The 12,051-nt window shown below is 40.0% G+C and overlaps 1 protein-coding gene across 1 annotated transcript in view; it reads left to right on the top strand.

The window, feature by feature from the left end:
* The first annotated feature begins 239 nt into the window (after nt 1-239).
* PRORP (protein only RNase P catalytic subunit) overlaps nt 240-12,051 on the top strand; it is a 50,142-nt gene continuing 38,330 nt past the window's right edge. Inside the window, exons 1-3 of the mRNA XM_061367565.1 lie at nt 240-1,787; nt 2,964-3,011; nt 8,066-8,198. Coding sequence (XP_061223549.1) covers nt 790-1,787; nt 2,964-3,011; nt 8,066-8,198 — 1,179 coding nt within the window. The 5' untranslated portion in view covers nt 240-789. The remainder of the gene's footprint in view (nt 1,788-2,963; nt 3,012-8,065; nt 8,199-12,051) is intronic.

Raw genomic sequence — 12,051 nt, 5'->3', positions numbered from 1 at the left:
GCGCGCGCGGGCACCGGGGGAGGGGCGTGTGGGGCCTCCTTATGAGCGGCGGCGGTGGCCGCCTGCGCGGTTGTCGGCGAATCTGCGGCATTTGTCTTTATAGCCTAACGCCGTAATTACTGCTGGTGGTGTCGCTGTTCCTCTTCGGCAGCGGTGTAACCAGGAATCTGCGGCTGGGGAAAGCCGTTCGACCAATGTCTGTCACATGTTGAAAGGTGTGAGGCAGCCAAGCTAGGGGTCCCGTGGTGGGACTGCCTGAGGGATCAGGATTGGGATTTCTCCCCTGAAGTTGTCAGGGTACCTTGACCTTTGTGTTTGCTAGCATGCAAATGTAAACATGACAGGAAAGCACAGGATGAATTCTAATGTTGCCATGTTATTTTTAGGAAACCTTCTGACTCGACGTGGATAAAGTCAGGAAGAAAAAGACCTGTGCTTTTTGCCTAGCTGCCATCAGTTACCTGCCTGTGTACTCAGCTTTGCTGTAACCAACAAGCAGAAATGATAAGCTGCAAACTTGCAAAACATCTTCTCTAGAAGAAAGGTGCCCTGATTTTGGATGAATGTTCTCACAGTGTAAGAGACTGACTTTTGTGCAAAAAGACTTCATCATTTTTTTGTTTTCGTAACAGGCAAAAGGAACTCCAAGAACAAGCATTTTGAACGTGAGGCTTATACAGTGGAACAGTCCTTGGGCTTTTATAGTGGACATCCCCATACAAACTGCATTTTCTCTTTTATAACTTCATTAGGTACATTGAGTTAATAACGAGAGAATTTCTTCTTGTGATGGCACGGTTTTCTCAAACCAGCCTGCATGTTTTTCAGACTTTGCTACGGAAATGCCGTATGTTCTCGCCTGTTACAGGATGTCCACAACTGTTTGCTATCTCTTTCAGCATCCCCAGTAGGGAGAAGTTAAACTGTTTCAGTTTTATGACATCTTCCAGTGCTTTGTTACCAGTGGATCCCAAAGGAACTGATGTCATTCCTTCCAAGAAAAGGTCTGAAATTGATTATGAAGAAAAAGCATGGGATAAGGAGGCCAAAGAAATATTTGAAGGGAAACTCCACTCTTCTTCCTCTGTGAGAGCTCTAAAGAAACAGTTACCGAGTCGTGCTTTGTTAAATCATCAGTTTACCAATGTACAGCCTCCAGAAAAACCTTTGCAGGCTGAGGAATGGAGCAGGCTGAGGGAAAGCTTTCAATTACCTGAAGTATTTGAAGAAGTGATGCTTAACAGTATGGTCAAATACAACAGCCCCATTGATGTGGCTAAGTCCTTGCTGACCCATGTGGCAATGAGCAATGGTGACATTGAATATAAATTATTGGTCAAGTATCTGATGTTGTGTGTCCAGCAGAGGCAGACTTCAGAAATTCTAGATGTGCATGATATAATGAAAGGCAGGTTTAAGATACTTGAAAGTGGAGCTTACAGCCTTATTATCAGGGGGCTGAGTAATTCAGATCAATGGAGGATGGCATTGACTGTTTTGGAAGAAGTAAAAAAGATTATGATTCCCTTACGAATACACTATGAGTCCTGTATCAAAGCAGCCAGCCGTCATCAAGAAATGAACCTTGCATTTGAACTTTACCATGAAATGCTGGCTAAGGATTTGGTCCCAACCTTGGATATCCTGCAGGCATTTTTTGACTTCAGCAGGGGTATGAAAGGTGCTGAGTTACAAAAAGAGCTGTTTGGTGTCCTTTTATATTTGAGAGAGAACCAGTTATACCCTCACAAAACATTTATGCAGAGTATAAAGCTATGGTTTGAAAGGTAAATAATTTTTCAACAGCAAGCTCATGAGGATGGGTTTCAAATTGACAGATTAACTCTAATAGATCCTTCAACATCTCATTTTGGTTATTGCTTCTCCATGACAGATACATTATCATGAAAAGATGCATTTTATTTTATTTATTTATTTATGTTTGTTCCTAAATTAGTATAAACATGTAAATTTCTTATTGATTTCACTTTTTCTTCAAAGATTTTACCTGTTAAATGTTATTCCTTGGTATAGAAAGTGGGAAACTGTGATGGGTCATGGTTGTCCACAGTGTCTTTCTGGGGCTGGTACATAAGGAATTTGCCTATAATCTGTTGGAGAGTAGAAGTAGTAAGTTATTTGAAAATTAGATAGTTTCTTTCTTTAAAAGAAAGAGTCAGCAAATTTAGCTTAGATTAAGTGAAGTTTAAGTATTAACTTTGTGTAGAATAATAGAAGAGGAATAATCTTTATAGGAGGCGCTTTGTTTAAGCACAATATTTAGCAGACCATGCAGTTTCTTTTCATAAGTAGTGATGGTCAGACTCCACAAATGACAACTAGTTATGCTATATATTTTTTTAACTCTTGGCTTTGGTTTATGTGAGCTACAGAGCCATTTTACAAGTTAGTCTTCTTGGACGGGAAATGTGCCTGTGGAATGCACTGCCATTATTAGAATGGTTTATTCTGCTGTCTCCTAGCTATTTTCATTCCTAGGAATAGCTAGGGAGCAGACAGAGTAGGCCTCAATCAAGATGAGTAGAGAAGAACTTACCTGTGGATGTGTGCTATTTGCACAGGAAACTCAGTATAATAAAACAGCCTTGACAAGGAGACTGCATGGGCGATGAGTGCATTGAAAAGCTATATATTGCCTGTGTATAGTGGCAAAACAGTCCTGCAAGCTGAAGTTAGAAAGTTAGACAAACTTGGGAACAACATAAACTGGGGAGACTGGTGGTGTTTCTTTGCATGTTATTAAATGTTAGTTCTTTATATAATATTTGCAGCCATTGCTCAATTATATATGAATCTTTGTATGATTTCTTTACAGAGTAGATGATCGATTGGTCTTTTATTTCTAAATGTTGACCAAAATAGAATTATTCCTTATCTGTAATTCAGATATTGTTAAATAAGAATCTAATTATTTTATTTATCTTTCCCTCTGTATATGTCAGCATACCAGAAAGGAACTGGAAAGGACATCTAACCAACATTAAAGAAAGGTAAACACAACATTCTGTTTAAAAGTGAGATATTGTCTTGATTATTCTATCTTGAACTGTTTTCTTATAAGTATAAAAAGTATCTTTCATTATATAAAAAAATATTTTAATCCTTGAGAATACGAACCTTTGTGTGTACATAGGATTCCCAAACTCCGGTTTCCAGCTCATTCTTGTGCATTAAACAAGACCCAACATGCACATTTGGAAAGGAGTTATGCTAAGCAGAGATAAGACAGAAAAACACAGACAAAAATAAGAGCTGCCATTTTACTGGGGGGCTTATTTGTTTACTGTTTAGAAATTAAAGATTTTTTTGGTTGGCTTTTTAATATCCGTTGTTTAACACAATATTCAACAGAGCAGCGTTGATGTGTAAATGGATGTCTTGAAAACTGATACTGTTCACACACTGCAGTTAATGGAAGGGTTCTCCCTTTCCACCTGATTTTCAGTGAAGACAGAATGAATTTAGGTTTTCACAGGGAAAACTTGGATATTCATTTCTATTACAGCAGTTTTGTTAATGACAGTATATTCCTATTTTAGATGTTTGTTCTGTTTGAAACCTAGTTCTGTGTTTTTGTAGCAATTAGGCAACTATAAGTGTATTAATTATAAGAATGTCTCCAATGGATTATGATTTTTTTTATGGTTGTTTATAAAAATATACTGCATTGCATACTCTGAAGCAAATGCAGTCTGCTGCTTTTGAGCAGCATAACTGACTGTCCTAAGAGTAGGGGTTGCTCACTGTAAAATGGATTATTATTATTATTATGTAGAGTGTGTTGCTATACTATATTACGATAAGTCACCACATTTTAGACAACCTTTTTCAGCCTTTAGACATTTAAAATTCTAAAGCTGATTATCTTGGTTAAGAAATAATCTTACTGTCTGTAAACTCTGCTAGACTTTGAGAGTTAAACTAACTTAGATCACCTCGTATTTTATCATGGATTAAGAATCTGAACAAAGTGGTGACACGGTGCAGTGTGGTAGTTATTTTGTGGTAAGTGTATGAACACTTTGTTTTGAAATAAACAAGTTTTAGGTAGTCTACTTGGATAAGTATTTGAATAAAATCAAAATAGTTTCCAGAAAAGAAAAAGAGGACCAGAATTTTGTTATGTTTAAGTTAAATGCTGCTGACAGAAAAGATCCTTAGGATTAAAAAAAAAAAAAAAATTTTGTTGGTTTTGTTGGGGTTTATTTTGGTCCTAATCATAAAGGTTGAAGCCCTTAAGGTATCTCTGAAACTCATCTGGTTATTACTAGACTTGTCTCTGCAGCCAGAAGAACTTTTTTTTCCTAAATCGAGTTTGACAATTTAATAGGCTTATTCATAGGTTATTCTGATTTTGTATAAATGCTGGCATTTATAGCTAAGATGCTCATATTAAGGACATCATCTTCTATCACTGAGCTCCTAGTTTCTTTGACCTGTGACAGTCAGAAACTTGAACCCCCTGCAGACAAACCTTGACATTTGCTGACCATTTTTCTTTAAGACTTATCATAGAATCATAGTATCATAGAATAGTTAGAGTTGGAAAGGACCTCAAGATCATCAAGTTCCAACCCCTCTGCCATGGGCAGGGACACCTGGCACTAAACCATATCACCCAAGGCCTCGTCCAACCTGGCCTTGAACACTGCCAGGGATGGAGCATTTGCAGCCCCCCTGGGCAACCTATTCCAGTGCCTCAGCACCCTAACAGGAAAGAATTTCTTCCTTATCTCCAATATAAACTTCCCCTGTTTAAGTTTGAACCCATTACCCCTTGTCCTATCACTACAGTCCCTAATGAAGAGTCCCTCCCCAGCATCCCTATAGGCCCCCTTCAGATACTGGAAGGCTGCTATGAGGTCTCCACGCAGCCTTCTCTTCTCCAGGCTGAACAGCCCCAACTTTCTCAGCCGATCTTCATATGGGAGGTGTTCCAGTCCCCTGATCATTCTCCTGGCCCTCCTCTGGACTTGTTCCAACAGTTCCATGTCCTTTTTATGCTGAGGACACCAGAACTGCACACAGTACTCCAAGTGAGGTCTCATGAGAGCAGAATAAAGGGGCAGGTTCACCTCCTTTGACCTGCTGGTCACACTCCTTTTGATGCAGCCCAGGATACGGTTGGCTTTCTAGGCTACAAGCGCACACTGCAGCCGGCTCATGTTCATTTTCTCATCGGCCAGCACCCCCAAGTCCTTCTCCGCAGGGCTGCTCTGAATCTCTTCTCTGCCCAACCTGTAGCTGTGCCTGGGATTGCTCCCACCCAGGTGTAAGACCTTGCACTTGTCATGGTTAAACTTCAGGAGGTTTGCATCAGCCCACCTCACAAGCGTGTCAAGGTCCCTCTGGATGGCATTCCTTCCCTCCAGCATATCAACCGAACCACACAGCTTGGTGTTATCAGCAAACTTGCTGAGGGCGCACTCAATCCCACTGTCCATGTCAGCGATGAAGATGTTAAACAAGACCAGTCCCAACACGGATCCCTGAGGGACACCACTCGTTCCTGGTCTCCAGCCGGACATTGAGCCATTGACCACAACTCTTTGTGTGTGGCCATCCAGCCAGTTCTTTATCCACCAAGTGGTCCATTCATCAAATTGATGTCTCTCCAATCTAGAGACAAGGATGTCGTGTGGGACAGTGTCGAACGCTTTACACAAGTCCAGGTAGATGACATCAACTGTTCTACCGCTGTTCATCAGTTCTGTAGCCCCATCATAGAAGGCCACCAAATTGGTCAGGCAGGATTTCCCCTTAGTGAAGCCATGCTGGCTGTCACCAAGCACCTTGTTGTTTTTCATGTGCCTTAGCATGCCTTCCAGGAGAACGTGCTCCAAGATTTTGCCAGGCACAGAGGTGAGACTGACTGGTCTGTAATTCCCTGGGTCATCCATTTTCCCCTTCTTGAAAATGGGGTTATATTTCCCTTTTTCTTGTGGTGGGGAACTTCACCTGACAGCCATGATTTTTCAAATATGATGGCCAGTGGCTTAGCAACTTCGTTCGCCAGCTCCTTCAGGACCTGCAGATGGATTTCATCAGGACCCATGGAGTTGTGCACATTCAGATATTTAGGATGGTCTCGAACTAGTTCCTCTCCTGCAGTGGGCCCAAGGTCTTCATTCTCACAGTCCCTGCGTCTGCCTTCCAAGACATGGGTGGTGTGGTCAGAGCCTTTGCCAGTGAAGACCGAGGTAAAGAAGTCATTCAGAACTTCAGCCTTCTCCAAAAGTTTTACATTTCCAAGGTCAGCTATTGAAAGCTGCAGCTCAGGTTTTTTGAATCTGCATTCAGATTACTGTAGCGTGTCAGACTATGCTTGATATGTAGGTGTTGTGATACTTCAAATCTATCTCAAAAAAATAGACCCTCAAAAAAGTAGTTAAATGGTCAATTAGCTATAAGGACAGCTATTTATCCTACAGATGCAAGAGGTGCCTGTATGGGAATTTCTTCGCATACAATCATAAAATGATCCATGAGAGGTTACAAAAACTGCAAGTAATTTTAAAGCTACAGTTGTGGAAAAGCAGCAGTTAGACAAAGGATCCAGTCTTGCAAGATGCTGAGTGTTTCCTGTGGCTGTTTCGCCTCTGCTCCCTTTGTGAATCCACATTCAGAATTCACAAGAAGAAACTTTCTTCAGGAGCTTTGGTTGTTGGTGGGTGGTTGTGGGGGGATGATTTGTTGGGGTATGGGAAGGTTTGGTTTTTTTAAGTAATCTGAAAGTGGTAGTTGCAAAAGAATCCAAATTAACTATCAGACAGGACCTGAAATTTAGGCTTAATAATTTTGAATTAGTCTTATAGCAGTTTGTTAGGCCTTTCTTCTCTTGCCAAACTGTGGAGTTCCTTAATGCAATTAGATGTATTTAATGGTAACTTTACATCTATATGATCAGCCTCATAATATAAGCAATGAGACATGTAAGTCTCATTGGTTATATGAACGTGTAGGCTAAGTCTGCAGTGGCCACAGTGGCTTCACCAACTGTAGCAGTGACCGTCCCTTGTTGGGATTCCATGTGTAACAGTTTTGATTCAGTAAGTGCTCTGTCGACATTGCAATTAATGCAGTCTTGTCTTATGGTGTGTGCATTAATGTATACTAGACATCAGTTGTTGGGAGAATTTAACATTTCTGATTGCCATGGGTTTGGAGAATTACAATGACTTAGCATCAGCATCTTTAGGCTATCTCTCTGGAGCTAGCCAGGGGAGAATAATTTGTTCTGTTTTAAAACTAAGAACTGAATAGTGGGATTTGAGCTTTAAAATTGTGTTTGTGAAAATAAGATATTTGGATGGATTTAGAGAAAAAATGGTTACTCCTTCAATTCAGACTATGGCCCACTGGGTGAATTCTGAACAGAGCACGACAGACAGGAAAAACGTGGAACATCAACAACATATCCTGCATATAAGAGAAGCTTTAAGTTGGAGCAAGTGGTAAAGTCATTGTTCGTCAGCCAGGAAGAGCCAAAGACCCATTCAGACTAAATGTTGTTTTATAGCCTGTGGAGAAGCTATTAGATTCTGTTTATATTGTTGGTACTGTGGCTGGACTGTCTAGTCTGGTGATGAAGATGCAGGCTGAATCTCACATGTAATATTCTTGGCAGAAGTGCTTAAGAACAGACATGACTGACTGTGAGTTTCCTTAGTGTATGTCAGTATCCTATCTGGCCATTTCTTTTCCTTTTCATGTAGATATTAAAGAATTAAGCTTGGAAAAAATTCTAGGTTTAACTCACAGTCAGGTATAAGTCAAGAAGTGTACCCATGAAGCCTGTGTATATGTGTGTATATCCCTTTGTCATTAGACTGATCCAACTAAATCACATAAAAAGATTTCTAGTGACTTTAGTAGGTTTTGGATGCATGCGAGAAAGGGTGCAATAATTTTCTGATGATTGTACTGTTTGGAGTTCTTGTAAAGAATTACCCTCATACACAGATACTCAGTAAGTTAGTAAAATTTAAGGTATTTCTTCTTTAAAAGTCTTTATCCTTTTATTTTTTTTTCACTACTATTACAGTGGTCAGTGCCCAGTTTGCAACCGTCAGTTGGAGGACAGCAGTCTCACTGAAGAGGAGTATAATAATCTCAGAGAAAAAATAATAAGGGATGTGATACATGGAACTGACACTTTCAGAAAGACAAGCCCACAGGTAGGTGTTTTCACACTGTCAGGTTCATTGGCTAGGGGGGGTTATATACAGTTAATGTTCAAGTACTTTGAAACCACAAATCTGTGGGGTTTTTTTTGCTTTAAACATTGATAAACTGTTAGATACTGAAGTATCCATGTATCTTTTTTAGTTATGTTAATAAAATGGGTCTAAATCTTGACCTCATTCATATTGTCTTCACTCTTACATTTTCAGTCAGCTGTTAATGGATACTGAAACAATTAAAATATAATTTTTTCTTTTACATTAAAAAATATAAAAGGTACAGAAATCTTTTAACCCTTCAAAAGCTAAATTTTAAATACAGAATAAACCCTAGTAACAAGAACAAAAATTAAACATCTAGTACTTGGAGTTTGCAAAAAAATAGGAGTCCTAGTGTTTCTGAAGTTCAGTATCATACCTGAAGCTTAAATTCATGTGCTGAGTATTTGACTTTTCAATTGGGAAGCTGTTTGCCGGAAACAGTAATGAACAAATCATCACTTCAGTCAACTTTCACAACCACTAACAAACCAACTACCCCACAATTTTAAATACACAATTTCATATTTATAATTACAATATACATCAGGAGTATGAAGCTTTTCAAAGCTCATTGTAAACGTATGATAGGGCATAATTCTCAGACACTATAATATACTGCAGTTCTATTTCTTACTCCTTTTGCTTGGGGGTTGGTGATTCAGCCCTAGCGATATGCAATGAAGCTGAGCTTCGCTAGATGGAGCACACGCCACATCTCAGCAAGGTTTTCCTTTACCTCTTTTGAGTATTGATGTCATTTTGCTTGCAACTGGCACCTCAATTCTGCCTGCCTTCTGGAAATACAGAAAGACACCAGGTTTAATTCTTCAGGCTTTCTGCAGGCATAGACATTGTATAACAGTTACAGAAAAAACTTGAAACAGTGTGGGGTGTTTGTGCGTGTAGCCTATTGTTCAGAAATCTAATTTCCCCACAGGTTTTCTTCTCAGTTCAGGACTTCTAGCTGATCTGTCTGTGAACTGTACAAGGGATTAAAATTATCCTTAAAAATACAGCAATAATTTTAAGTATTTAATGGGTACTGGTATTCTATAATATTAAAAAAAGGATAAACAAAAGGATGTGTTTTATTGCACACTGTGCAACAATATCTGTTCTCTAAATGCCTTTGTGAAAATTACTGTTGGTTTATTAAAGAAAGGAACAACAACAAAACTCTTACTTCCTTAACCAGTTAACTGTCTTAGTCTGCGAAGTTTCATTTCTGTTCCTGTGGAGACAGCTGTCTTGAAAGTTCTGTCAGGTACACAGGGTTAGATTAGCAATACCTGTTGAAGGCAGGAGATTTAGAAAGGGAGCTCTGGCTATCAGGATATTCGCATCCTGCTACACAGTAGAGGAAATTATGTTCCCCCTGTTTGAGAACCTGATAGATCAAATTAATGCAATCTAATAAAACAAAGACTCAATACACTCTTCTGTTTTGATGTCAAGTAGATTTTGTTAGTCCATGTGATAGCTGAAATCCTGTCATTTACCACTCTGGGGCCACCCACTTGCTAGTTTTTTATCAGCAGGTAGTCACGGGGCAGCTGAATGGAGATGAACTCAGCTGTACAGCTTAAAGTCTGATCCCTCAATGAATTTTGAGCATGGATGTATGGGTAGAGGCAAAACAGTGTTGTGATGTGTCAGAGGTTTCCAGAAATAAATTTGGGACTTTTTAGTTGCCTTTGTGCTGTGAAAGCAGATGTGTGGTGATGAAAATATGCTGCCCATTTTAGGTATGCCAGACAGTGTGACTTCTCCTGTAGCCAGGGTTTTCCAGAGGGGAAACTAGGTGAAAAGGCTGAAAATAGGATGTAAGCAAGTACATCGGAGAGGGGGGTTTCCATTTTCCAGTTACTTACTTTTTCATAGTAGCCACAATTCAAATAGAAAGGATTTTAGCTTTCTATTCCTTCTCTTCTCCTAACTAGTTTTATTTAGTGCGCCTGTGTTCCTTGCAAGGAAATTATTACTCAGGGAAACAGTTTGAGTTGTTTGAGCTGTAAAAATTTTATTCCAGTGTTTAAAATGGAATATGTAATGCATTGGATTCTTTTTGATTTTGGGTTTATTTGATTTTATTTCTCTCACCTAAGAATAAATGCAATCAGTAGGAAATCAAGAAGAAAGATTAGGTCTGTTGGGTCTGTTGTGCTGTGATTTAAAAAAAACCACAACCTAATCTTTTTTTCTAATTAGTTTTAGGAAGGAAAATCAAACAACTTAGATTTGTACATCGGAATGGTAGTGAACACGATTTACAAATACATTGGAAAGATGGCTTGCCTGAATGATAAGGAAATACCTGTTACCCATTAAAAATTCAGATCTTTATGCACAGCTACTGAAAGGCCTGTTAGGATGATGATCTAATACAGCGAGCTGCCACCTTGCAGGCTGCTGTAGAAAGAGAACAATTGTAAGACTGTCGCCTTTTGTACCAGTGTCTGTATGATATTTTCAGTTAGGTGCCTGTTTACTCTGACTGCATTTAATTGGGAGCTGTGCCACTGAGCCTGAGATGATATAACTGGTATACTGAGGGACAGAATCAACTTTTACTGTGATGACTTTCATGTGACAGCTGCTCCCAGGTGTTTCTCTCAAATACCCACAGTAATTTCATTCCTGTTATGACTACCTCATACCCATGATAAACCTGAAAGGACTGCTGTGCAGGGGGAAGGAAACGTGGGGGATGTGTATGTGCTGTCAAGAAAGCAGGAAGAGATGGGTTTGTGGGCATGTAAATTCCCCACATTAGATCTGGAATAAATGTATAGGGGGTTTTACATATTCTTCTAGAACATAAGAGACTGGAGGGGGAAAAGAAAGTGACCCATTCATGTCAGTGTTACTTTGCAACTGAATGAGATTGTGCTATTTCCAAGGAGCCTTGAAAGAAGCTCTCTTACTTTTAGATTTGATGCCTTTTCTGTAGTCCTTAGTTCTCCTTCCACATGTGCTTATTTCCCAGCTCTGTGATTTGCCCCAAAGCCCTGTTTAGTATATATCAGTCCTTCAGAATGGATTAGTTTATTACTTCCAAACCCCCTATGTACTGTGAACTCTTAAGACCATGTCTGACACAATCTGCCCTAACTTCATCTGGCAGAGCTTTCACTCCCAACTTCTAGTGTGAACTTCTTCTGCCTGCCTTGTTGACCCAACTTGTGGTCAGTCAGCTAAATTGCCTACACTTGAACAGTTTCCAAGGTGAGCTACCCTGAGATGCCTGGGTGATGACTGCTGTCAGTCTTGCACCTGGATGTCATAGCTGCTTTGCTCAGGGAGAAAAAGAAGGCTAGTTAATTCAGTTAGGCCTGGGGAGTCTCCTGAGAAGGTAGGGCCTGAAAACACCTTCCCAGCAAACAGCTGATACTGTGTGCATAGTGTGTGCCACAGCCCAGGCTATGTAAGCCATTTGCCTCCTCTCCCTCTATTCCCACATATGTTGGCTCCTCTTGGTCACTGCCAGGAAACAACTTTCTGAGGGGAGGAAGCATGGAAGGAAGGGGAAGGCGAGGTGGGATTTCTCCTGTGGATTCATGTGCCCCCTTACCTGCCACATGTGTGCCACACTGCTGTAAAGGGATCAGATTCCTTGGATAAGTGTTTTTCCTCTAGAGTAGGAGTGCAGAAATTTGGCATGTTGTTGAATGCTACAAGGCCCCTTGCACTGGGATTGGAGCCATTTTGGGCAGGAACACATTAGTTCCTCGGGTTTTGCAGAATAGAAGAGTGATGACCAAGTCTATTGCTGCCTTGTTGCTGATTTTTAGTTGTGGGAAGGATA

The sequence above is a fragment of the Neopsephotus bourkii genome, unplaced genomic scaffold (assembly GCF_033783945.1).
Source record: "Neopsephotus bourkii isolate Nb327-2 ecotype Australia unplaced genomic scaffold, CSIRO-AGI_Nbou_v1 NB_1388, whole genome shotgun sequence".
Lineage (NCBI taxonomy): Eukaryota > Metazoa > Chordata > Aves > Psittaciformes > Psittacidae > Neopsephotus > Neopsephotus bourkii.
The sequence above is the reverse complement of the archived record's forward strand: the minus strand, read 5'-3'. Positions and strand labels throughout refer to the sequence as shown.